The 20,054-nt window shown below is 29.9% G+C and overlaps 1 protein-coding gene across 2 annotated transcripts in view; it reads right to left on the bottom strand.

Moving 5' to 3' along the window:
- Window positions 1-787: 787 nt before the first annotated feature.
- Window positions 788-20,054, bottom strand: part of LOC129231277 (protein kinase C-binding protein NELL2-like) — a 231,060-nt gene continuing 211,793 nt past the window's right edge. For both annotated transcript variants that reach the window (XM_054865562.1, XM_054865563.1), the window contains exons 13-20: window positions 19,821-19,943; window positions 19,103-19,198; window positions 15,626-15,763; window positions 14,888-14,998; window positions 12,587-12,834; window positions 9,880-10,104; window positions 4,570-4,619; window positions 788-3,712 (exon numbers count right to left, since the gene is read on the bottom strand). In XM_054865562.1, coding sequence (XP_054721537.1) covers window positions 3,382-3,712; window positions 4,570-4,619; window positions 9,880-10,104; window positions 12,587-12,834; window positions 14,888-14,998; window positions 15,626-15,763; window positions 19,103-19,198; window positions 19,821-19,943 — 1,322 coding nt within the window. In that variant the 3' untranslated portion in view covers window positions 788-3,381. The remainder of the gene's footprint in view (window positions 3,713-4,569; window positions 4,620-9,879; window positions 10,105-12,586; window positions 12,835-14,887; window positions 14,999-15,625; window positions 15,764-19,102; window positions 19,199-19,820; window positions 19,944-20,054) is intronic.

The raw sequence follows: 20,054 nt of genomic DNA, 5'->3' as shown, positions 1-20,054 counted from the left end.
TATTTCTTATTTCGACGATTTTTTGTTTCCATATTCATATTCTACAGCATTTTTTTTTTTCCCTGTAAGCGATCCTTTTCGCATCTAATTGATTTGGTTTTTTCTTTCATCTTATTTTTTACTTGTTTTTCTCTTCATGATATTCTATTTAAAAAACCGAACGTAAGTTCTATTAGAATGATAAAACTTGTAGGCTCTACTTTTTTTTCTTATATTTTGAAAATAAAATGTCTTTTTTTTTTTTTTTTTTTGTAGTAGGCAAAATATTATTAGGGAACAAATTAGTCAAAGCAATCTATTTAGTTATTGCTGTATGTAAAAACTATAAACTTAATTAATATTAAAATATTAAGACATATGATCTCAAAATAGATATAGATAATTGTAAATTTTTCAGAAGTACGAAAACAAGCGAAATATCGTAAGATAAAAAGCCACTGTCGTTCCCAGAAAATGCATTTCTTTCCTTTTCAGATCATAGAATACCGCTGAAGGGGTGACACTCCCAAGTGATCCACCCTTTTGACACTAAACCCTTTTCATCCTGAACCGGCGAATTCCAAAGAGGGGAACGAACACTGCGAGCTCTGCAGTGAAGCCCTCTGCCCCTAGTCTAGGAGCTCGGGTTCCACGGTTTGGGCCACTGCTTCAGTTTCCGAGATATCTCGGGTTCCACGTTTTACTGGTTAAGCTAGTTCTAGGTCTAAGGCTCTATGTTTGGTATATCTGGTTTTGACCCTAAAACTCAGCTTTTGATATCAATTTAGAGAAAGAACACAAAACGTCATAAAAAGAAACAAGAACTTTTATTTACACATCAAGCAACAATTTTAAAGTATTAGTACAGTTAGCAATTTACTTTTTTAGGAAAAATGTTACCCAATATGATTGTAACAATGTGGTAAAAGCACGTGTGGACTATAAATAGCATTAATAAGCTTTCCTCTTGGGCAAAATATATTAAGTACAACATTATATATTGACTATTCACAGATAGACTAGTCTACTGAAAGAAAAAGCCACTGGATTCTTTCATGAACATGAATCATACATGCACGACTGTTCCATGTGGGACATCTTACTTTCTCACTTTAGAAAAATAATTCAAAATATTTTACCCTAAGAGAGACAAATTAAGCGATTGCACTAGTTTAATTTTAAAAAATGAAAAAAAAAAAAAAAAAATAATAAAAAATAATAATAAATAAATAAAGAACAATAATAACAACAATATGAATGCAGGCAAGGTTCAATAGATATGAAAATAACAACAATGCATATAATTGTATTTTATACAATGTAGTCAGCACAAAAAAGGAGGCAACAGAAGTATTGAAGAGAGAACATGTAGTTAGTGAATCGAACTTTTGTAACTAAAGATCTTGAAAATAAAATGTGAATATACTGGCAACATCAAATAGCTGTTTTAAATATTTTGTAACCAGCAAGCTCTGAATGTACAATACTAATATTTGTAGTTCCTGATTTAGTTAAAAATAAATTATATTGCATTAACAATTATTTAAGATCATTATTCATTAGCCTGTTTTCTGCATTTCATTTTACTTGGTATGCTTTGCAACTCAATAGAAATTTTGATTTAAAATGTGTAATTTCTTACAGAATTCCTCCTTTCTGAAATTACATAACAGTCACATACAACTTAAGTACATAATATGGGAAAAAAATGTATAATTTATAAGCATTAACGATATAAATTTTACTAGAAAAAGTTTTAAAAATTGCATATTATAATAATAATAAATCTAAAAATTCATTGCAACAGATAAGACTAGAAAACTTGTGAAAATTTCTATTGAAAATGGAGTTTTATTTCATTTATATTCTAAATCTTGAGTCACAGTTGATCATGATTGCAAGTGACTTTTAGCGCTAAGAGTTTACTTTGAGCACTGATAGAACTATTATGAATGAACATATATTTTGTAAAAGACAGATGTTAACAGGCAGTGGAGTACTGAAAAATTGCAAGATTATACAGTTACTATATTAAGCATAAAATAGGTAAAATAACAAAGATGAGAGATTTTAATAAAACACTTATTAAGACAAAAATGAACTATTCTAAAGTTTTAAGGGTGGAACACCCTTTTGGAAGGAAGACTTATTGCATAGGCCTGATCTGGTAAGCATTATTGAAAGAGAGAAGATACATTTCAACTACTTTGGTTTTAATTCTACTTTATGTGTATAGAACAGTACATCTAATTGCATAGCTATTTTTGTGCTAGTCTATTGAGAAGCTAATTGGACTGTCATCCATTATGTCCAATACTGCATGCAAGCTGTGGAATGTCAGCACAAAACACTGAGTAATAGGAACAGCAGCTACCAGCAAGAACTCCAATGAGACATTCATATTATCTATTTGGAGTTCCTAAGAGTGTACCGGAATGTAAATAATTTATGGCATTTATAGCATGGATGATCACTCGTATCCCCACCCAGGCACTGCATATTCAAATGTATCTTTAGATTTGCTACATCTTTGAAAATATACAAAGATCGCAACAGCATTTCGGCCACAAAATGACTAGTCATCCTAAAGTCAAAAGAATGAAATAACAGTCCCAAACCCTGTTTTGATGATGTCAAATGTTAACGCATAAACGAAGAAAAATATACTCAAGAGTCCAGCTCTTGAATTTATGGGGATGGAGCTTTGTGAAAACACTTGGAACATTTGCAATAGCCTAAGAGGCACACCTTTATTTTGGACTAGGTCCCTGTACATAACATACTATGTGCAAAAATTGCCATAATGACACACTGTCATATCACTCAACACGTTTTATGGTACATTTAAATTACATTAGAAATAAATTAAGGACACAACAAATTGCATGGAGGCAAGCAGTCAACATTCTATATACAAATGATCATATAATAAAAATTTCAGACAAATGTGCTAATGTATGTAAATGCGTAAAAACTCCCTGAAAGAAATCTATATCTGTAGAAGTATCAAAATGTTGCACTGTAACTAAAAAATTAGCATCAAGTATGATACATAAAAGAAACGTGTCTTGATACCTCCAATTCATAAAGGAGAAGTCCAATTTTTAAGATCATGTCATCTGCCCTGCAGATGACTCATTAGCACTGTATGTCTAGATGAAAAATCAAATGCTCAGAACTACTTTCAACAACTAATCATGACCAAGATCAACTGACCACTGACTTTAGAAATTTCAGAACCATTATTGCATATGCCAGCATTAACCAGACAGCAGGAACTCAATATCACAGTAAAAAATCTGTGATCATATTAGTTTTAGCTTTATTCATCTGAAACTGATGGAAAGTCTGGAACACTAGCACCTTTAACAACAGCAGCACCGTATAGGACTTTAGACAACTTCATATTTCCAAACATAGGCATGTTTCTGGTGCTGAATGATTGCTTTTCCCGTTTAATTCTGTTATGTATGTGCCTTGCATCACTGAAGTCCTTAACCGTGGGAAACAAAACAGAAAGTAATTCTTTGTCCTTTTCTTTAGGCTTGGAAGTATAGATTGATACATTGGAATGATTTGAATCTTGAGAGCCATCAACCTCAGTGTCCTTAAAAATATTATCACTGTGTAAATTATTGTCATTGGCAGTGTGATTGTATCCTTGAAACAAATCAGAAAAATTGTCATAGTTGCCATTGCAATTGCTACTGTATTTGCAGCAAAGATGTCCATTCTATAAAACAAGAAGTATTTTAGTTCATTTTTCAGTATCATAACATTAATAAAAATGTAGCAAAAAGATAAAATGGAAAATGTGCAAGTGCGAATGAAGTTCAACTGACATGCAAATGCAAAACAAATGCCTTTTGCAATGGCTGCAGAGCAAATTCTTACTACAGGCAACAGCATTATATTCTTAATATACAGACTTGATAAAATCAAATATTTCAAGCTTCTGATCCTGAAACTTGATAGCAGCTGAATTTTAGGACAATTTAAATTAGTTTTGTGGTCTATTGATTGCATCTGATAAGAAACCACAGCAAAAGCATGCATTTATATTTCACATTAACAATAACAGAAGACCATAGAGAATATGTTTTGACAAAAACAAATATATATTAAATACATTTGCTGTCTAGACAAGAAAACGGAAAGGAACATTGTTCTTTTAATCTCAATAACAGATCTTAAGTAAGTGCAAGGTGAAATGTTTTAACATGATACTGTATTAAATAAGCTATTTTTAAACACCAATAAATACGTTTAAAACGTTCATTAATTTAACTACCATCTTCATAAAACATTATTTCCAAAAAATAGAGCACCTTTTTAGGACCGTTTGTAGAAACTTCAGTGCAAAAGCAAAATAATTTTCACAGTAAAGCATGCATTTACAGAAAGTGCATAGCAAACTGAGCTGAAAAGTTTTTCCCAAACAGTTGTAACTTTTTTAAATTTTCAACAGATTTAGTCCTAAACAAAAGTTTACTGTGAGGAAGAAGACAGTCTCAGCTTCATTTGCTAAGAGTAGAGCATTTTAGAAAAGTTTTGTGCAGCTATGCAGACAATAATAGTAAAAGTGTTTACCGATGGAAACTATAACCCCTATTGCTCACTGAATGCTGACAGAATGGTACCTGTAACAGGATTGTTAGCAATGTAGGTGTCAGTAAATAAAACATGCTTATAGTTAGTAATTGTTAATGTTTAGATTGTTGACAATCTCCTCCTCAATGCTAGAACACTGAACAAGACAATTTTGGCACAAAACATTTTGAATGGCATAGTATGTTAATAAAGAAGTTGTAGTCTAATTAGTGTGAATTAATCAAGTTAATAGAATATTAGCAAGAATTATAAGTAAAACTAGTAAAAGAAGAATATTTCAAGGAAATTTGTTCCGTCACTGTTTAAAATTTGATGTGAATGCCACTTATAGCACACTTTATCATTGAATAAGTGACTATTCCTGTAAAAACTAAATCTTGTAAATCATGTATGAGTTTGTAGTTAGCAGGAGTATATTAAAAATTACTGTAATATAACATGTAAAATTGATGATGATTGTAAAGCAAAATCACATTTCTAAAACAGAAACTGCATCAAAAGTTTTCATAAGTTACTAAGAAAAAGGCTCCAGTAAAACACTACTATAACAGTTCTAAAAATTCAGTCACATAAATTGAGGTATCTGCTTTTGCTCCTTATCCGAAATAAATGTTCAATAAGTTTCATACAAATTTGTACGCATTTTTCTATACTTAGCAACTAATAAATATTAGATATAAAAATAAAAATGCAGAATTTTTGTATCAAAACACAGCATTGTCATCCTTATCTTTCAACTACAAATTTTAAAAAGAAAAATAGTTTCAAGTACTTAGACATTAGCTTGGTTGAAAACTAAAGACTATTTAAACATCAAGAGCAAAACTACACCAGTCAAGAATAAGTGATGTCTCTTAATATAAATGATACTCATAATTCAGTTAACAATTGATAAAGGAGAACAAACCTGCTACATGTCAATATTATGCCTAAAAATCACTGTGCATAATTGTACTGTTTTATATGTTTTGTGCAACATTTTGAAAAAAGTTGTTCCATGTGGAATTCTAGTAATATTTACATAAAAGTGACCTTTATGTTTTATACACACTAATAGTTTTATTTTCACAAAAGGTCACTACATTAGAGGAGGAGATTGAAAAGCTATCAAACTTGCACCAAACATCGGAAACACTGCATTGCTGCATAAAAGCTCAAAAATTTTAAATAAAATCCGAGTTTTGAGCAAAATGCTACTTAACGCATGTTTGCAAAAGAAATGCATAAAATGCTGATTTATGAACAAATTAGATTCAAAATAAGCAATAAAATTTGGTGCAAATTTGAATAATAAAAGAAGTCATGCAAATCATCAAAAAAAGTAAAAGCATGAAAAATTTTGAAGCACAGCAACATAAAAATCAAATCAAATTTGATCAAAAAGGTTTTCAAAAACTGTTAAAAACGCACATCACACGGTTAATGAGGCAAACTCAAAATTTTTTGTTTGAAGCACTTACAGTTACTAAAAAAAACATACACCAATAGTTAAAACAATATCTGACAGATGACAAATGGGAATTACAAACATTGTAATTTAAATGGAGTTACAACTAAGTAATATAGATATATACTTCATTACATATACCCATATATACATAGAAATTTAAAGAATCAAATAGAATGAAAGGGATTTTATTTTTAGCAGAAAATTAAAAAATATTTTTATTTTATTTAATGCACTTAGGAAAAATGCAACAGTATTTTTTTTTTTTTTTTTTGCAAAGTAATATAATGTGGATTAATAGATAATTTTTCATATTCATTATTCACAGAATTGCAAACTTGACAGTAAAGTTAATAAAAAATGAACTTCAGTTTTGAAATTTTTGTAAACCAAAGTGTTTGATTAACTCAGAACTTGAGTAACAAAATATAAACATTTCAGATCAAAAAGAGATGACAATCAATAAAATTAAGAGAACCAATGTGGTAGTTTCTTATACTTTTGGCCCCCTTTTCACTAATATTAATCCATACTTTTAGACAGGAAAGCAAAGGTTTTTTTTTTTTTTGCTTTTTAAAAGTAAACTAGGTATTAAATGTTGCATTTTGTTGTCAGAATCGGACAAGATTTTGTTAAAACTTGATTTGTAAAAATACTAAACATATATGAGTACAAACAAAGAAAGGGGAGGAGAGCCATCGACTACATCGCAAGGATTGCATTGCAGAAGAGTGTTCTTTGTGGTAGTATTTAGCAGAGTTGCAAACACATACTCAAAAATTGAAAAAAAAAAAGAAAGAAAAAATCCCTTCAAATGTAAAAATACTTAAATGTACTAAACTTTCATGCAGAATAGTTTTGCATTGATTTAAATACTACTCTTGATTAAACCTAATTTAAAACTTTTTCTGGCAAAAATGCTATACTTTATTTGAATCCTATCATTTTCAAAAAGAATATATTGGATGCAATCAAAGTTAGATTTTATTTCATTTCACTATTATAAATTAAAGAAATAATCACATTAAATCATACACAACAACTCTAATTATTAGTATGATACTTCATATGTCATTTGAAATAATTGATTTTTGCCCTGCAGCACTTGAAAATAGTTTATTAAACAAATTTCAGCCTATAAACTTCAATACCATTTCTCAAAAATTTCATTATAAATATGTCATAAAGCATTCTATTTGATTTAATATTAGTGCAATTTAAAAATTTGTAATGTTTTAACTATGGATTTATACTGTTTTACTTTTAAATAGAAACTAAGAAACATTCACTTTAATTTTAGCTAATATTAATTTTTCTTGATGTAAAGAATTAATACATAACTTAGCAAACTGAAAATTAATGCTTTTCAACATTTAGCAATGTTTCGTTTTCTGCTGCTTGTTATACAAGATTTAATGCTTCACCAAAGGTTTGCAAAATAATGGTTGTGTATAGGCTGATTGTAATTAACATTGGTACATTTTGCAAACTAGTTAAACATTTTCTTTGTTTTCTCCATGCTCATGAGACAAAAATTTACGAAGTATTATACTAAGTTTGTTAAACAAACTGCCCCATTTGCAGAAAAGGAAACTATTCTTTCTGCTGGGAGTTTTATTTAATGTTGTTCTTCAAAAGTTATAACTTTTATTTATTTAATAAGTTCATCATTTACTTTTATTTAATAAGTTCTTCAAAAGTTCAATATACTTCCAGAATCCTTCTTTTCTTTAAGGAAATTAAAGAACATATTTTGTTTACACATACCAGCTTATTTTAATGTATCAATGTTACTCAAGTATTCAGCATAATTTATCACTTATGCATGCAACAGCTGCATGCATTTTCATTAGGAAGAATGCAATAACAATTTTCACCTTTTATGCTAATCTCGTGATTTCTGAATATTCAGACTAAAAAACTCAGAAACCATACACCTTTTTTAATTTTTTATCACTTCACACACAAAAAAAATCTGATATCTTTCTTCTTCATTGGATTATAGACATTGATTCTTCTCCCATAATCTGATACAATCAGATAAGGCAAATGATATAGGTTACCAGCACTCTTTTTTGTTGAAGGAAAAAGAAGCTCACAAAGCTTAAGCCTATTAATAAATATAGCTGGCAGGCCTGTCATTTCAAATATTTCCCTAGGGAGCGGAGGACCAAAAGGTGTGCACTGAATGCAAATTTATGGAGAAACAACAAAAACCATTCAATTAAGCCAGGGAGCAGTGGGGAAAATTGACCCCCTGAAGCCCCTAAATGACTGGCCTTGCAACTGGACTTTTTATAGGAACCATTTGGCCCATGCATCATTCCTTTTGATTGTAAATCATCAAATTGCTAGGGTTTTAAAATGATTCTACTTTCAGATGGTATTTTACTGTTTGAAAGTTTATATTATGTGCATGCTCAGAGACCTCATATGTGACTTCAGAATATACTAGACCTAATATCATTGTTAACATACAATTTTACATAGGTGAAACTAAATGAGCTCAGAAAGTTCACAAGATGCATCAAGAAAATTATGTATTGAAGAAAGAGTCAATAATGTGAGCATTCCAAGTCTTTGATGATGTTCAGCATCACATATAATTTAATTCTAGTAAAATTACAATTTTTTTCATCATAAATTTTGTGATACAAGTAAATAAAATCTTCCTCATATTTTACATAGAATTTTAACTACAAGCATTTTTTATGATCTCTTAGAAACAATTTTGCTATTTCTATCAAAAGTTTCTTTTCTGCATACTGAAGAGGAGGTTCCTTTCTAACAATGAAACACATACATTTTGTTCTTCATATTTCATGAAATATATAAAAGTTTACTGGAACTATTGTCAGGCTGCATAAAAAAAATGAGTATGCTTGAATCATTCCTTCTTAATTTAGCTTCACATTTAAATCAATTTTTTATGCTACTGTAATTCAAATTATAAAAACATCTTCCCTGAAAACTCCTTATTAGGAATTGACAAAATAGGGTGAGCCTAGTTGGAACACGCCTGCTGAGTCTCTTTTGGATTTGTATAAATTATACATACATTAAGCCCCATCCTGCAAAAAAGATTTCAAGGCACTCTCTCCCCTCCCTCTCTCTCTCAATTACTTTCACTTTTAAAAGCATGTGCTATTCCACTCATTTTCATAACCATTCTTGAATGTTGCATTTGAAATTGCCAGTTTTTATGTGGTTTGATCGGATTAGTTATTCACATTATAAAGTTATGTTAAGTAAGTTATACTTATGTAATTCAGCATTCATTTTTCTATTCAGCTCAAAATATTAGTTTTTTAGTACCACAATTTATCCTTTAGAAACCGCATGATTCTGAGGTTGCACCGGAATAAGTTTCACAATTGTAGATTCCTGTGTCAGAGAGGGAAGAAATGTTGACTAGGGCAAGTCTACTTCACAAAAAATTAATATTTAGAGAATAATTTTTAAAATTCCGCAAAAGCACTTGAATATTATACCAATGCATTCCAGCCACAATACAACTCAATTTAAATCATGCACAAAATTTCATATCTTATAACAGTAATTAAGAAAATAAGTAATAGAAAGAATACTAAAAAACTTTTTTGCAGAAACTGTTTTAAATGAAATAAATTTTTACGTTTCAGACAGTCCAATTTGAGATTTCATTACCAATATTGTTATGGATGAAAATCAATAAAACATTCACTACATTTAGAAGTAAAAAATACACATTAGGGCATCATTTGAAACTCTTATGTAACTGTTGCTTCAATTATGACTACATGATCAAATTACACGAAACATTGAAAACTAGAACATAGTTCTATCCTGCATTTTAAACTTACTTGACAATGACATGAAGAACAAGGATCTTGAGTAAGAGGTATTTTCTCCCCGGGTTTATAAATAAGTCCATTATAAGCACAACCTCTAAGCTGACTGTGAGTTGTGTTATATGCAAGAGAACAGGGATCAGTATCACAACGTGGACAACAATCACCTGGCCTTTGAATTGGTGAATCACATGTTACTGGAGGACATTCCAAAGGCCAACAATCAACTTCTCCATGCTGGGGGAAAATTTTTAAACATGTAATTAGAAGTTTCTAAAATTATGAAAATTTATTTGAAATAGTTCAAATATACATTTTTTAACTTCAACTCTTAACTCTTATCACTAAAATTTATGTTTATGATTTATCAACACTGATCAAAGGTGTATTTGATACATGCATCTATTTTGGAGCCTTTATTATGTTAAAGAAAGAAAATTGATTGCAAGGTGAAAAATTGTTAATATAGCCATAATGAATAAAATTCTTAGTAAGAAGGAATATTAGGAAAATGACATTCCAGAGCCAGAGCAAATATTTTTGGCGACATGGATGTATTTCAAGTGAATAATTGATAAAAAAATAATTGGATAAGATTGTAGTGTAGAAAAAGCATTAGGCATGCATTACTTAATATTATGAAATTTAAAAATGTTAAAAATAGGAATGTAATAAAAATAACATTCATTGATATTAAAGTGTGTAACATATTTTGTGCTGTTACGGGATAAGAGATCATCACTTAATAACTAAAATTTTACACATGACAAATTTGTATCAATGAACTTGTATAATATTTAAGCAAAACCAGGGAGATTTGACCACCCTCTATTTTTTACTTTTATACATTTATTTAACTAATGAGCACCAAGTGACAGCACAGTATCAAGTAGAAAATTTTTTTTATATTTTGATCATTCTCAAGTACAAATCAAGAAACAGTCACATGTGATGTATTTTTTAGGATTTTTTTTTTTTTTTTTTTTTGCAATTTCTTCTTTTCAGTATTACTTGTCATGAACATACCCAGAAACAAATTGAATTACTTGTGCACAAAGATTAATATGCTAAAAGACCAAAACAATGACTTAGGCAAAAGCTAGGCCTCTCAAAGCTAAAAGGTACACAATATGGGAACAAAAAAAATATTCTCAAAATATTAAGAAAAAGGACAAGAAAAAAAATATCTCAAGACTGAATCTTAACCAAAAAATAAATAAATAATAACAATAATTTCAAAGACTTTCGAAAAAACTATTGTGTCATTGAAATTTGAGTTTCTTAGTAAAATTTATAACCAAACTAAAGTTTCTTACATTATATTGTTTGCTAAATGAAAGTAAATTGACATGAATTTTCTAAAAGTTTCCTTAGAAGATATGATGCAATTAGCTTTAGTTTTCTTTGTCCTGAAAAAGAAAATGCAGCAACAGTGTCCAAAACAGATGTCATTAAGCTCTCTCATGGAATGAACAGCAGAGGAACAGAAAGAGTTGCATTGAAAATGAAATTTGATTATGACAGCTCAAACAATCAAAATCTCTACAAATTCGAATAAATTTAATTTAACAGAATATATTTTTTAGATGTAAATATTGCTACCACCTAGCAACAGCATCTCATTAGACATGTAATTATTTCAGCACATGTTTTATAACTTTTAATCCATGTGTGTCAAAGCTTCCGCAAGCGGGGAGAGAGGTTTTACAGAGTTTGAACACTCTTTTAAAATACAAAACAATACAAAATAAGCATTTTTGATGATAAGGTGAAACAATGCAAGTGGTTTATAATTATAAACATTGAATTTCATTTGCGGTTGGAGTAACATTGATAATTACTGCCATATCATTGATTAATTGGTGCCATAAAAGCCCAACCTTACCTGAGTTTTTGACCTCCATCCCTATTATTTCATAATTAACAGACTAAATAACTAAATACTCAAGAAAAATTCCTAGAAATTACCTTCAAAAAGAAGCAAATATTTTTTCAAAAATTTTAGTGATCCACAAAAATATAGAGCCAACTAAATTGACTCATCTTTTTAATTTTCAAAAAAATGCTTTTGAATAAAACATACAGCTCTTACTGAACAAAGAGCAATATTTTACATTATCTATTTCTATAAAACAACAAACAAAACTTTAGGGGGGGGGGGGGTAACACCAGTTTTAATATATTCTATAATTGGTTGAATAAGGGTGGGTGAACTAAGTTCATAAACATTAATATTATCGATTTTATGTAAAATATTTAAGATTAATAGTCCTGGAAAGGGTTAAGACACACAATGTATGACATCTGAATCATATCATTCAATAGAAATGTAAAGATAATCTTTCCAAATGCTGAATGTAACTAAGATTTTAATAATTTCAGCTTAGTTAAAAAACAAAATGAGCATTTTAATACAGCATGTTGCACTTGAATTTAACAACAAAATAATTTTTAATATATTGAAATTCATTAAATAATTAGTTAAAAATTATGAACAAATGATTTTTGAGTGAAAATTAACAGCATTTGCTGTAAGAGAACATTTTTTAATGTCCTTATATAAAACTATATTCTATCATCCTAAAATAGTCTTTCTGACGTTTAAGCTTTTAATTAATAAGTTAACTTCAATGCAAGTAGAAAGAATCTATTACTGAATAAGATTTTTTCAAAAAGACATCAGCATTGTGTGAAATTTTTAAAAGTTTTTCATACTTACAAGACATTCACATGTTTGGCACTGATAAATCCACTGGTCACCATTTCGAAATGACTTTGGTGCTTCTTGATGCTGACAGCTAGAAGAATGATCACAGTGAGGACAACACTCAAAGTTTATATTACGTTTTGTGCAATCACATTCAACAGGCTGGCAAGCTACTACTCCATTTGTGCAGCGACATCTAGTACAAGAATCACTTGACCAAATTTCTCCACTTAAACGTTCTTCCCCAAAATAGAGACAACCTAAAATTTAAAACACACATTTAAATTTAATTCTATATCATGAAAAAATAAATTGTAATTAATTTGAAATTGGATTTCAATAAGGCAGAAAAACAGCACTCAAAGGAGCTGTTTCTGCACATTAAAGCATAAAATTTTTTTTCCCTATTCTCTATTCTTAAAGTATATACATGTACCTTTCAATATTTATTTCACTCTTAGAGACATGAGTAGGTTGGTAAAAGTTTACAGAATGATTTATATTTTAAGAGAACTCCAAAATTAAAGCTTATAAGGAAAATGGCCTGTAAGTAAGGAACAACAGTAGGACACTATGAAAGATTGAAAACTTGTTAGTCACAAAATTTTCTAGATTCAGAAAAGCTATGGTAAATAAATAAAGAAATAATAACCAAGATTAATCAAAACAATGATGTAGGGAATAAAGCTATTTTCTAGGTAAAAATTTAATGTGATTGTTCATATGATGTACAATTCTAATGTTATTTACTAGAAAATATTAGTAGGTTTTCAACAACTTTAAATTAGCTTTCCAAAATAGCTTCTAAATAATAACTTGAGATTTGCTTTAATTCACAATTTGCCGAGTACAGTTTTTCAAACTTATTTTCTATATTAAGATTTTAACTGATTTTTTAACTAACTTACCTGTAGAGTGAAGCACTGGGCCTTCTAGATATTTTTTAAATTGGAATGTACAAAAATGTGAAGTGACACAAAGTTAATCAGAATGGCTCAAAGTATCCTGAATGACTGTAATGGTGACTTAAATGTGGAACTTGACTTAACAAAATCAAATGCAGTATATTTTTATAGCTACAGAAGGAAAAAGAAACCCTAAACTATTGATATATTACTTTAATTTAAAAGTAACATCACTTGCTCTGGAAAGTTCTGAAAACCAATTTTAGCATACCAAATTGATATAATTCAAAACTTTAAAACAAAGAACTATTTTAGGCCATAACAACTAAGTGCGTATCTATGAAATTCATTTTAATTTTTATGTTAAAAAATGCCCATATCATGAATCATAATTCTCACACTCATACATTTCACTAGAGACGTACCAAGTACTCGGTAACTACTCGGTACTCGGCCAAATTTTTATCAGATATTCGTCCAATACCGAGTAGATGCAAAAATTGAATGTTGTCCAAGACAGATATTAAAATTTATAAAAAAAGCGCAAGCATATTTTCTGCAATCATTTACAAGTCAAATTTAAATTTTGAGAACAATGAAGTTTGTAATGCTTCAATGGAATAAATCTTTATTTTAATGTCCATAAAGTTAATAAAACTTATGAATTAAAAATTGCAAAAAAAATTCAGAAAATAAGGAATTTTTATATTAAAAATGGATTTTTGCTACAAACAAAAATTAGTTATAAGAAACATAAAAATACCTTTGATTAAAAAATAAAACGAAATAAAACAACGTTAAAAGCACAGTGCGGACACATGTTTTGGCATTACAAGGAATTCTTTTTTCAATGCACAAAATGTGAGCTCGTGGATTTAAAGGCATCCAACAAAAGTCAGATTCTTTTGTCGAATGTCTTTACATTCTTTAGCTTACATTTTATGCACTGAAAAAGATGTTCTTTGTAGCGCAGAAACACGTGTCTGCAGTGTTCCTGTACATTTGTTTTATTTGCTTTTAAAAATTATTTATGTTTCGTGAACTAGAACTATAACAGATTGGTATAATTTGTTTTAATTCCAACTTGATTAATCATACCTTTTATTTATTTATTTTTAATTTTAAATATAAATTTTTTTGTAAAATTTTTGACATAAACAAAATTTTTAAAATAATGTGTAATTAAATTTCAGCTGGAATTTAGTTTTAAAAATTATTATATGGACAAGGAGGTCTATACAACTATTCCAATAAGTTCAAAATTCATCATATGTGTGTCGGTGGTTCTTCTTAAAACATAATTGGTACTTGCTAACTCGGCCTAGTACTCGGCCAAAGTGTTACACGGTATGTCTCTACATTTCATCTTTGAAAACATAATTTTTTGAGAACAGTTTTATAAGCTTACTTAAAGAGCAGGAACTATTTTCAAGGCATTCACAGTGATAGCTGCCTTCATCATTAACACACAAAGCAGACAATGCACATGTATGGCTACCAATTTGACATTCATCAACATCTGCAAGAAATTAAAACACATTAGAAACGTTTCAATAAATGCCTACCTTGGGTTTGAATTAAGCACAAGTTTCCTTCAAACCTTTAAAAAGTCCACTTACATTCCTTTGTTTCTTCACTGCCTCAATTTTGAAATAAATGTATTGGTATTATTAAACAAAAGAACTGCAACTTGGCAAAAAAAATGATTAATTATCAAATAAATTGAAAACTAAAAATTGAAAGGAAAAAACTTATCTACTTGGTTTGATGAAGAATATTCGTGATAGAAAATGAGTACATTGAAGAAAATGTTCAGTTGGAAAAACACTGGTGTTTTATAGTTTATTAAACTTTCTTGAATCTTAATAAATTTTACAAGTAGTACTTTATTTACTAGTTTCATCAACAAAATAAAAAAACAGTTTTCAATTATGGGCCACTTTTTTTGAATAAATTTCCTTTACTTTCTAAAAAAAATTGTTCGAAATCCTGGTCATATTCTACCATATGAATGAAGTGAATGACATGATTAATTGAAGAAACAATTTATAATATAAAAAAAGATTTTGGAATTTGATCTGTACGTGTTCTTTGTACACAGTAATAAAGTACAAATACTATCCAGAAAGTTACAAAAAGCTATTACCTTGACAAAAAGCTCCAAGGGTATCTTCTGGATGACTTTCATAGCCCGGTCGACACTGACAAAAGTACCAACCTGGCATATTAATACACTGAGAGTTGGGATGGCATGTATGCAGACCTAACCCACATTCATCGACATCTGTAAAATCAAATAAATCATACAAATTATGTTATTAAAGTAATTTTAAAACTTACTTTCAGTTCAGAAAATTTTTGTGGCATTAAAAAGATATTGTTTTTTTTTTTTTTTTGGCAATTACAATTCCGTTGGTATTCACTTTTTGACAATAACTTATGATATATTTCGTTTACAATTTCCCAATGTTACATTACATTACAGTCACATTAAAACTTTACCTTTGATTAATATGCTTTTATATACAATGTCAGTAAAATATCCTATAATTCTTTAAAATGTTTAGTTCTAATTTAACAAAATGAATTTTGATTAATTCCACAAAATTCAATTGATAAACGGAAGTGTTTTACAAAAGGTTGAATTACAATTGTTTATGATATAAAATTAACACACAAAATTGAAAAAAAAAATTAGTGAGTACAGTCAAACCTTGCTTCCTGATACCTGGATCACACAATATTGGTAATACTTTGCATATTTATTTAGCTATTTATAAAATATTCTAATTCATTTTATTATAAACATGGTGAATTCTTTCGATTCAACCTAATCCTAAAATCTGACTCCAATATCAAAACATTTCCTACAAACCTGGGAAATTCAATGATTCAATCAGTCATTAAAATCTAACTTCAAAACTCAAATATATCCAAATCATTGTGGATGTTAACATCACTTTTTCCATTACGGCACATACAGGGTCCATTATGAAAGTAATGAGCACAATGTTATTGTGACGCGATGATAGATGGCAGCACGGTAAAACCGGCTGGGAAATGTGGTGCGGGATATGCCCTTTCAATGCATCCAGTCATCAGTTGCTTTCGAGCAGTGTGAGCGGAGATAAGTGCCTCCGCTTGAAGTATGTTTTCAACTTTTGTAACATAACGCAATGGAGCGTTCGCTTGAACAATGATATGCCATAAAGTTTTGCGTGAGGTTTGGAAAAAATGCAACCGAAACATTCCAGATGCTGCAAGAAGCCTTCAAGGACGATTGCATTTCAAGATCACAGTCAGGGAAGTGGCACAAGGCATTCAAAGAGAGCCAGGAGGAGGTCGCCGACGAACCCCGTTATGGATGTCCCCCCCCCCTCCGGTAATCCCTCACCACCTTACAGTCCCTACTTAGCTTCATGTGACTTCTCTTTGTTTCCGCGACTCAAGAGAGAGAGAGAGAAGAAAGGAAAACATTGGGGAACCTTGGGAAACATCCAACACCATGTTACAACGTTCCTGAGAGGCATTCCCTTGGAAGAGTTTCAGGGTGCCTTTCAGGCGTAGCAAACACGTCTCCGCAAGTGTATTGATGAAGGAGGAATGTATTTTGAAGAATATTGAACATTTGTACAAATTACGATCAATAAATATATTTTGCCAGTAAATGCTCATTACTTTCATAATGGACCCTGTAGTTTTAACTTCAAATAAACATACGATTCAAATTCGTGTTTTCATTGTCAAGCTTTCACTATTAGGATGCTTTACACTGTATAGACAGTATAGTTTTTTTTTATAGCCAAGATTCTTAAAAATTATGACAATTTCTGGAAAGGTTTCTTGTTGGAGCTCTGACAAAGGATTGGTGATGTTTGTAACTGAATGTAAGGAAGGAAAGGTTTCAGGAAAGGAGACATAAATTGACTTTTCAATTCAAGTTGAACGTTGATTGTAAGTTTGCCAGAGGAGCACCACAGACAAACTAAACACTTCTAAAATCCTTTTAGACTGACAATGTCATCTGGAAAATGTATAATGTTATGCTACTTCTAGTTTACAGCCATTAGATAAATCTGTAAGTTTTTACTTAAAAATACATTATTGGAACTAAAAGTAAAAGCAAAAATATTTTAAGAACAGAAGGTGCTTTTAAGACATTTTGAGCCTCTAGTTGATTTGCCTGATGAATCAGAACACATTCCACTTTCTGCTCTCTTTGAGGAACATTGAAACTATGAATGTGCATAGCAGAAAAATCTGATGCATATGTTAATATGGACAATTTAGTTTCTACTTCATCTTAAACAATGATGTTCAGAAAAATTTCTAAAGCATGGGATAGTCAATTTGAGGTTATTGTGTTGCTTAATGTAATAGATAAAATTATCTTTATCCTAATAAAGAAACTAGATAGAGTGACTTTCCTTTTACATAAAATGTACAAAAATTTAAATAAAATATAAATAAGAACCCTTTTGAAACTATTTTAGTGTAAGAAAATAGTACATTTTCCTATAATTTTAGTCATGTCTTAGTTAAATGTTACAAATATATAGATATAGATTATAGGTCAATTTATTTGTTAAATACACTAATCATATATTATGGTTTAATTCTGTGTTTTTTAAAGTCATTCTGACTAAGATTTCACTCAACAAAGGATGACAATTTGTACCAAGTCCTGAGGGCAAGATAATATAACAAGTTTTAATAATATAAAACCAAATTAGGTTGATGCATACAATGCCTGGTTTTAGCTATAACAACCAGGCTCAAAGTTTTAGCTATATGAAGACAAAAGTGATGACCAGTAATAGACTCTGGGTCTAACTAGTCTGATACTAGTCAACTTATCAGTTCCTGGTGCAGATCAATAGTCCCCTGTAAGTTATAGCTTATTCTGGTAAAGCTGTTTATATGTGCCTACACCCCTATTGAAGAAGCAATTTTTTTCCCTCATTTCCAGATTAGCCTGACATTTGCATAACTTAAAACAATGACATATGGTCCTACCTCCTTGGGCAAAAAAGTAAACCAATAACATCCATCATTTTGAAAAATTAAAACAACTTAATATTGTCCCCTTTGACGCTAAGACTATACATATTAAGTCTTTTACATATGATAACATAGTGTAAATCTGAAAGTACCCTTAAACCTTGGTAGACCATCTTTTAGCCCTTTATAATATGTTAATATCTCTCTCAAAATATAGAGACCAAAACTGAACAGTATACTCCAAATGAGGTTCTAAATGAGGTTCTACCAAACTTCTGTATATGAGTTATTCACATGTGTTTGAAACCAAACTCCTGCACATTTACATGTGTGTGAAAACCATGACAGTTACATGTGTCTGAAACCACATTTCTGAATATGTGACATATTACATTAAACATGACAAGCTTTTCACAGTAATTACAGCTCAAAGTTGCTGTAGGTTACAGGAACAAACTTTAATACCAGGAATGACACCAGAAGGTGTCTTTCCTTCTTCTCCTTCTTTTTCCAAAGGAAAAAACTTTGAATTCTTAACATATAAACATTTGATTAAAACTACAGAAAGTTTCTAACTATAAAACACTGACATATCTATAATACTTTATTTAAAATGATTTACCTGTTTCACAACTTAAACCAGTGTATCCATGAAGACAAGAACAAGTTTCTGGGGCAACACAGGTGCCACCATTCAGACAGGATAGGTGACACACAGCTGCAGATCAAACAAATCAAAATAAAAGCTAAGTATTACTAATAATATTGCCACATATGTTACTTTAAATTAGTAGTTTTGAAGTATAACTAAAATTATATGAATAAGAATATTCACTAAATAAAACCTTTAAGCACTGAACCTTTTCACACTTCATGGACTTGCAAAATATCAATGGACGCTCCATGATACATGTGAAAATGTTCAGAGAATATTCAATCAAGGGGATGTAAACCTTCAGAATCAATAAGTTCACAAAAAATATAAGAGATGATGTGAAACCTAGTTATTTTTGAAAACAGTAATTTGATGAAACGAGACAATCCCAAGGAAGAACAATAAATACTTAAAAATAAGTGCTAAAGAGATGTATAGACTTAAGTGGAAGAATTAGAAAAGCTTATTAGTTGATCTCAGCTTATTTGATGTTTCTGGAGAACAATTAATGAAAAAATAGATTAGGTGCAATAAGAAGAATGTCTCACTGAGAACAAATAAAACAATTTTTCCAAATCAAAGAAATGGGATAATTTCTTCTATGTTTCAGAATGTGTCCATTAAATCACATTGAGATTAAGAATGCAAATGTCAAACATAAAACTTTATTTTAAAATGTACATACGTTTGCATTGATATCCATCACCTTCATATCCACTTAAGCACTGACACTTATAACTTCCAGCTGTATTTATACATATGGCATTTTCATCACAGCTATGTTCACCTGTACTACATTCATCAATTTCTGTAATAAAGGATCAGTTAGCACAGCCTAAACTAAAAACATAAAACTTAAATGTTATTCAAGGTGAAATAACTTGAAGTTTTTTGGCAAAACAATCACACAGACATAGTA

This window comes from Uloborus diversus, chromosome 10 (assembly GCF_026930045.1).
Source record: "Uloborus diversus isolate 005 chromosome 10, Udiv.v.3.1, whole genome shotgun sequence".
Classification (NCBI taxonomy): Eukaryota; Metazoa; Arthropoda; class Arachnida; order Araneae; family Uloboridae; genus Uloborus; species Uloborus diversus.
The sequence above is the reverse complement of the archived record's forward strand: the minus strand, read 5'-3'. Positions and strand labels throughout refer to the sequence as shown.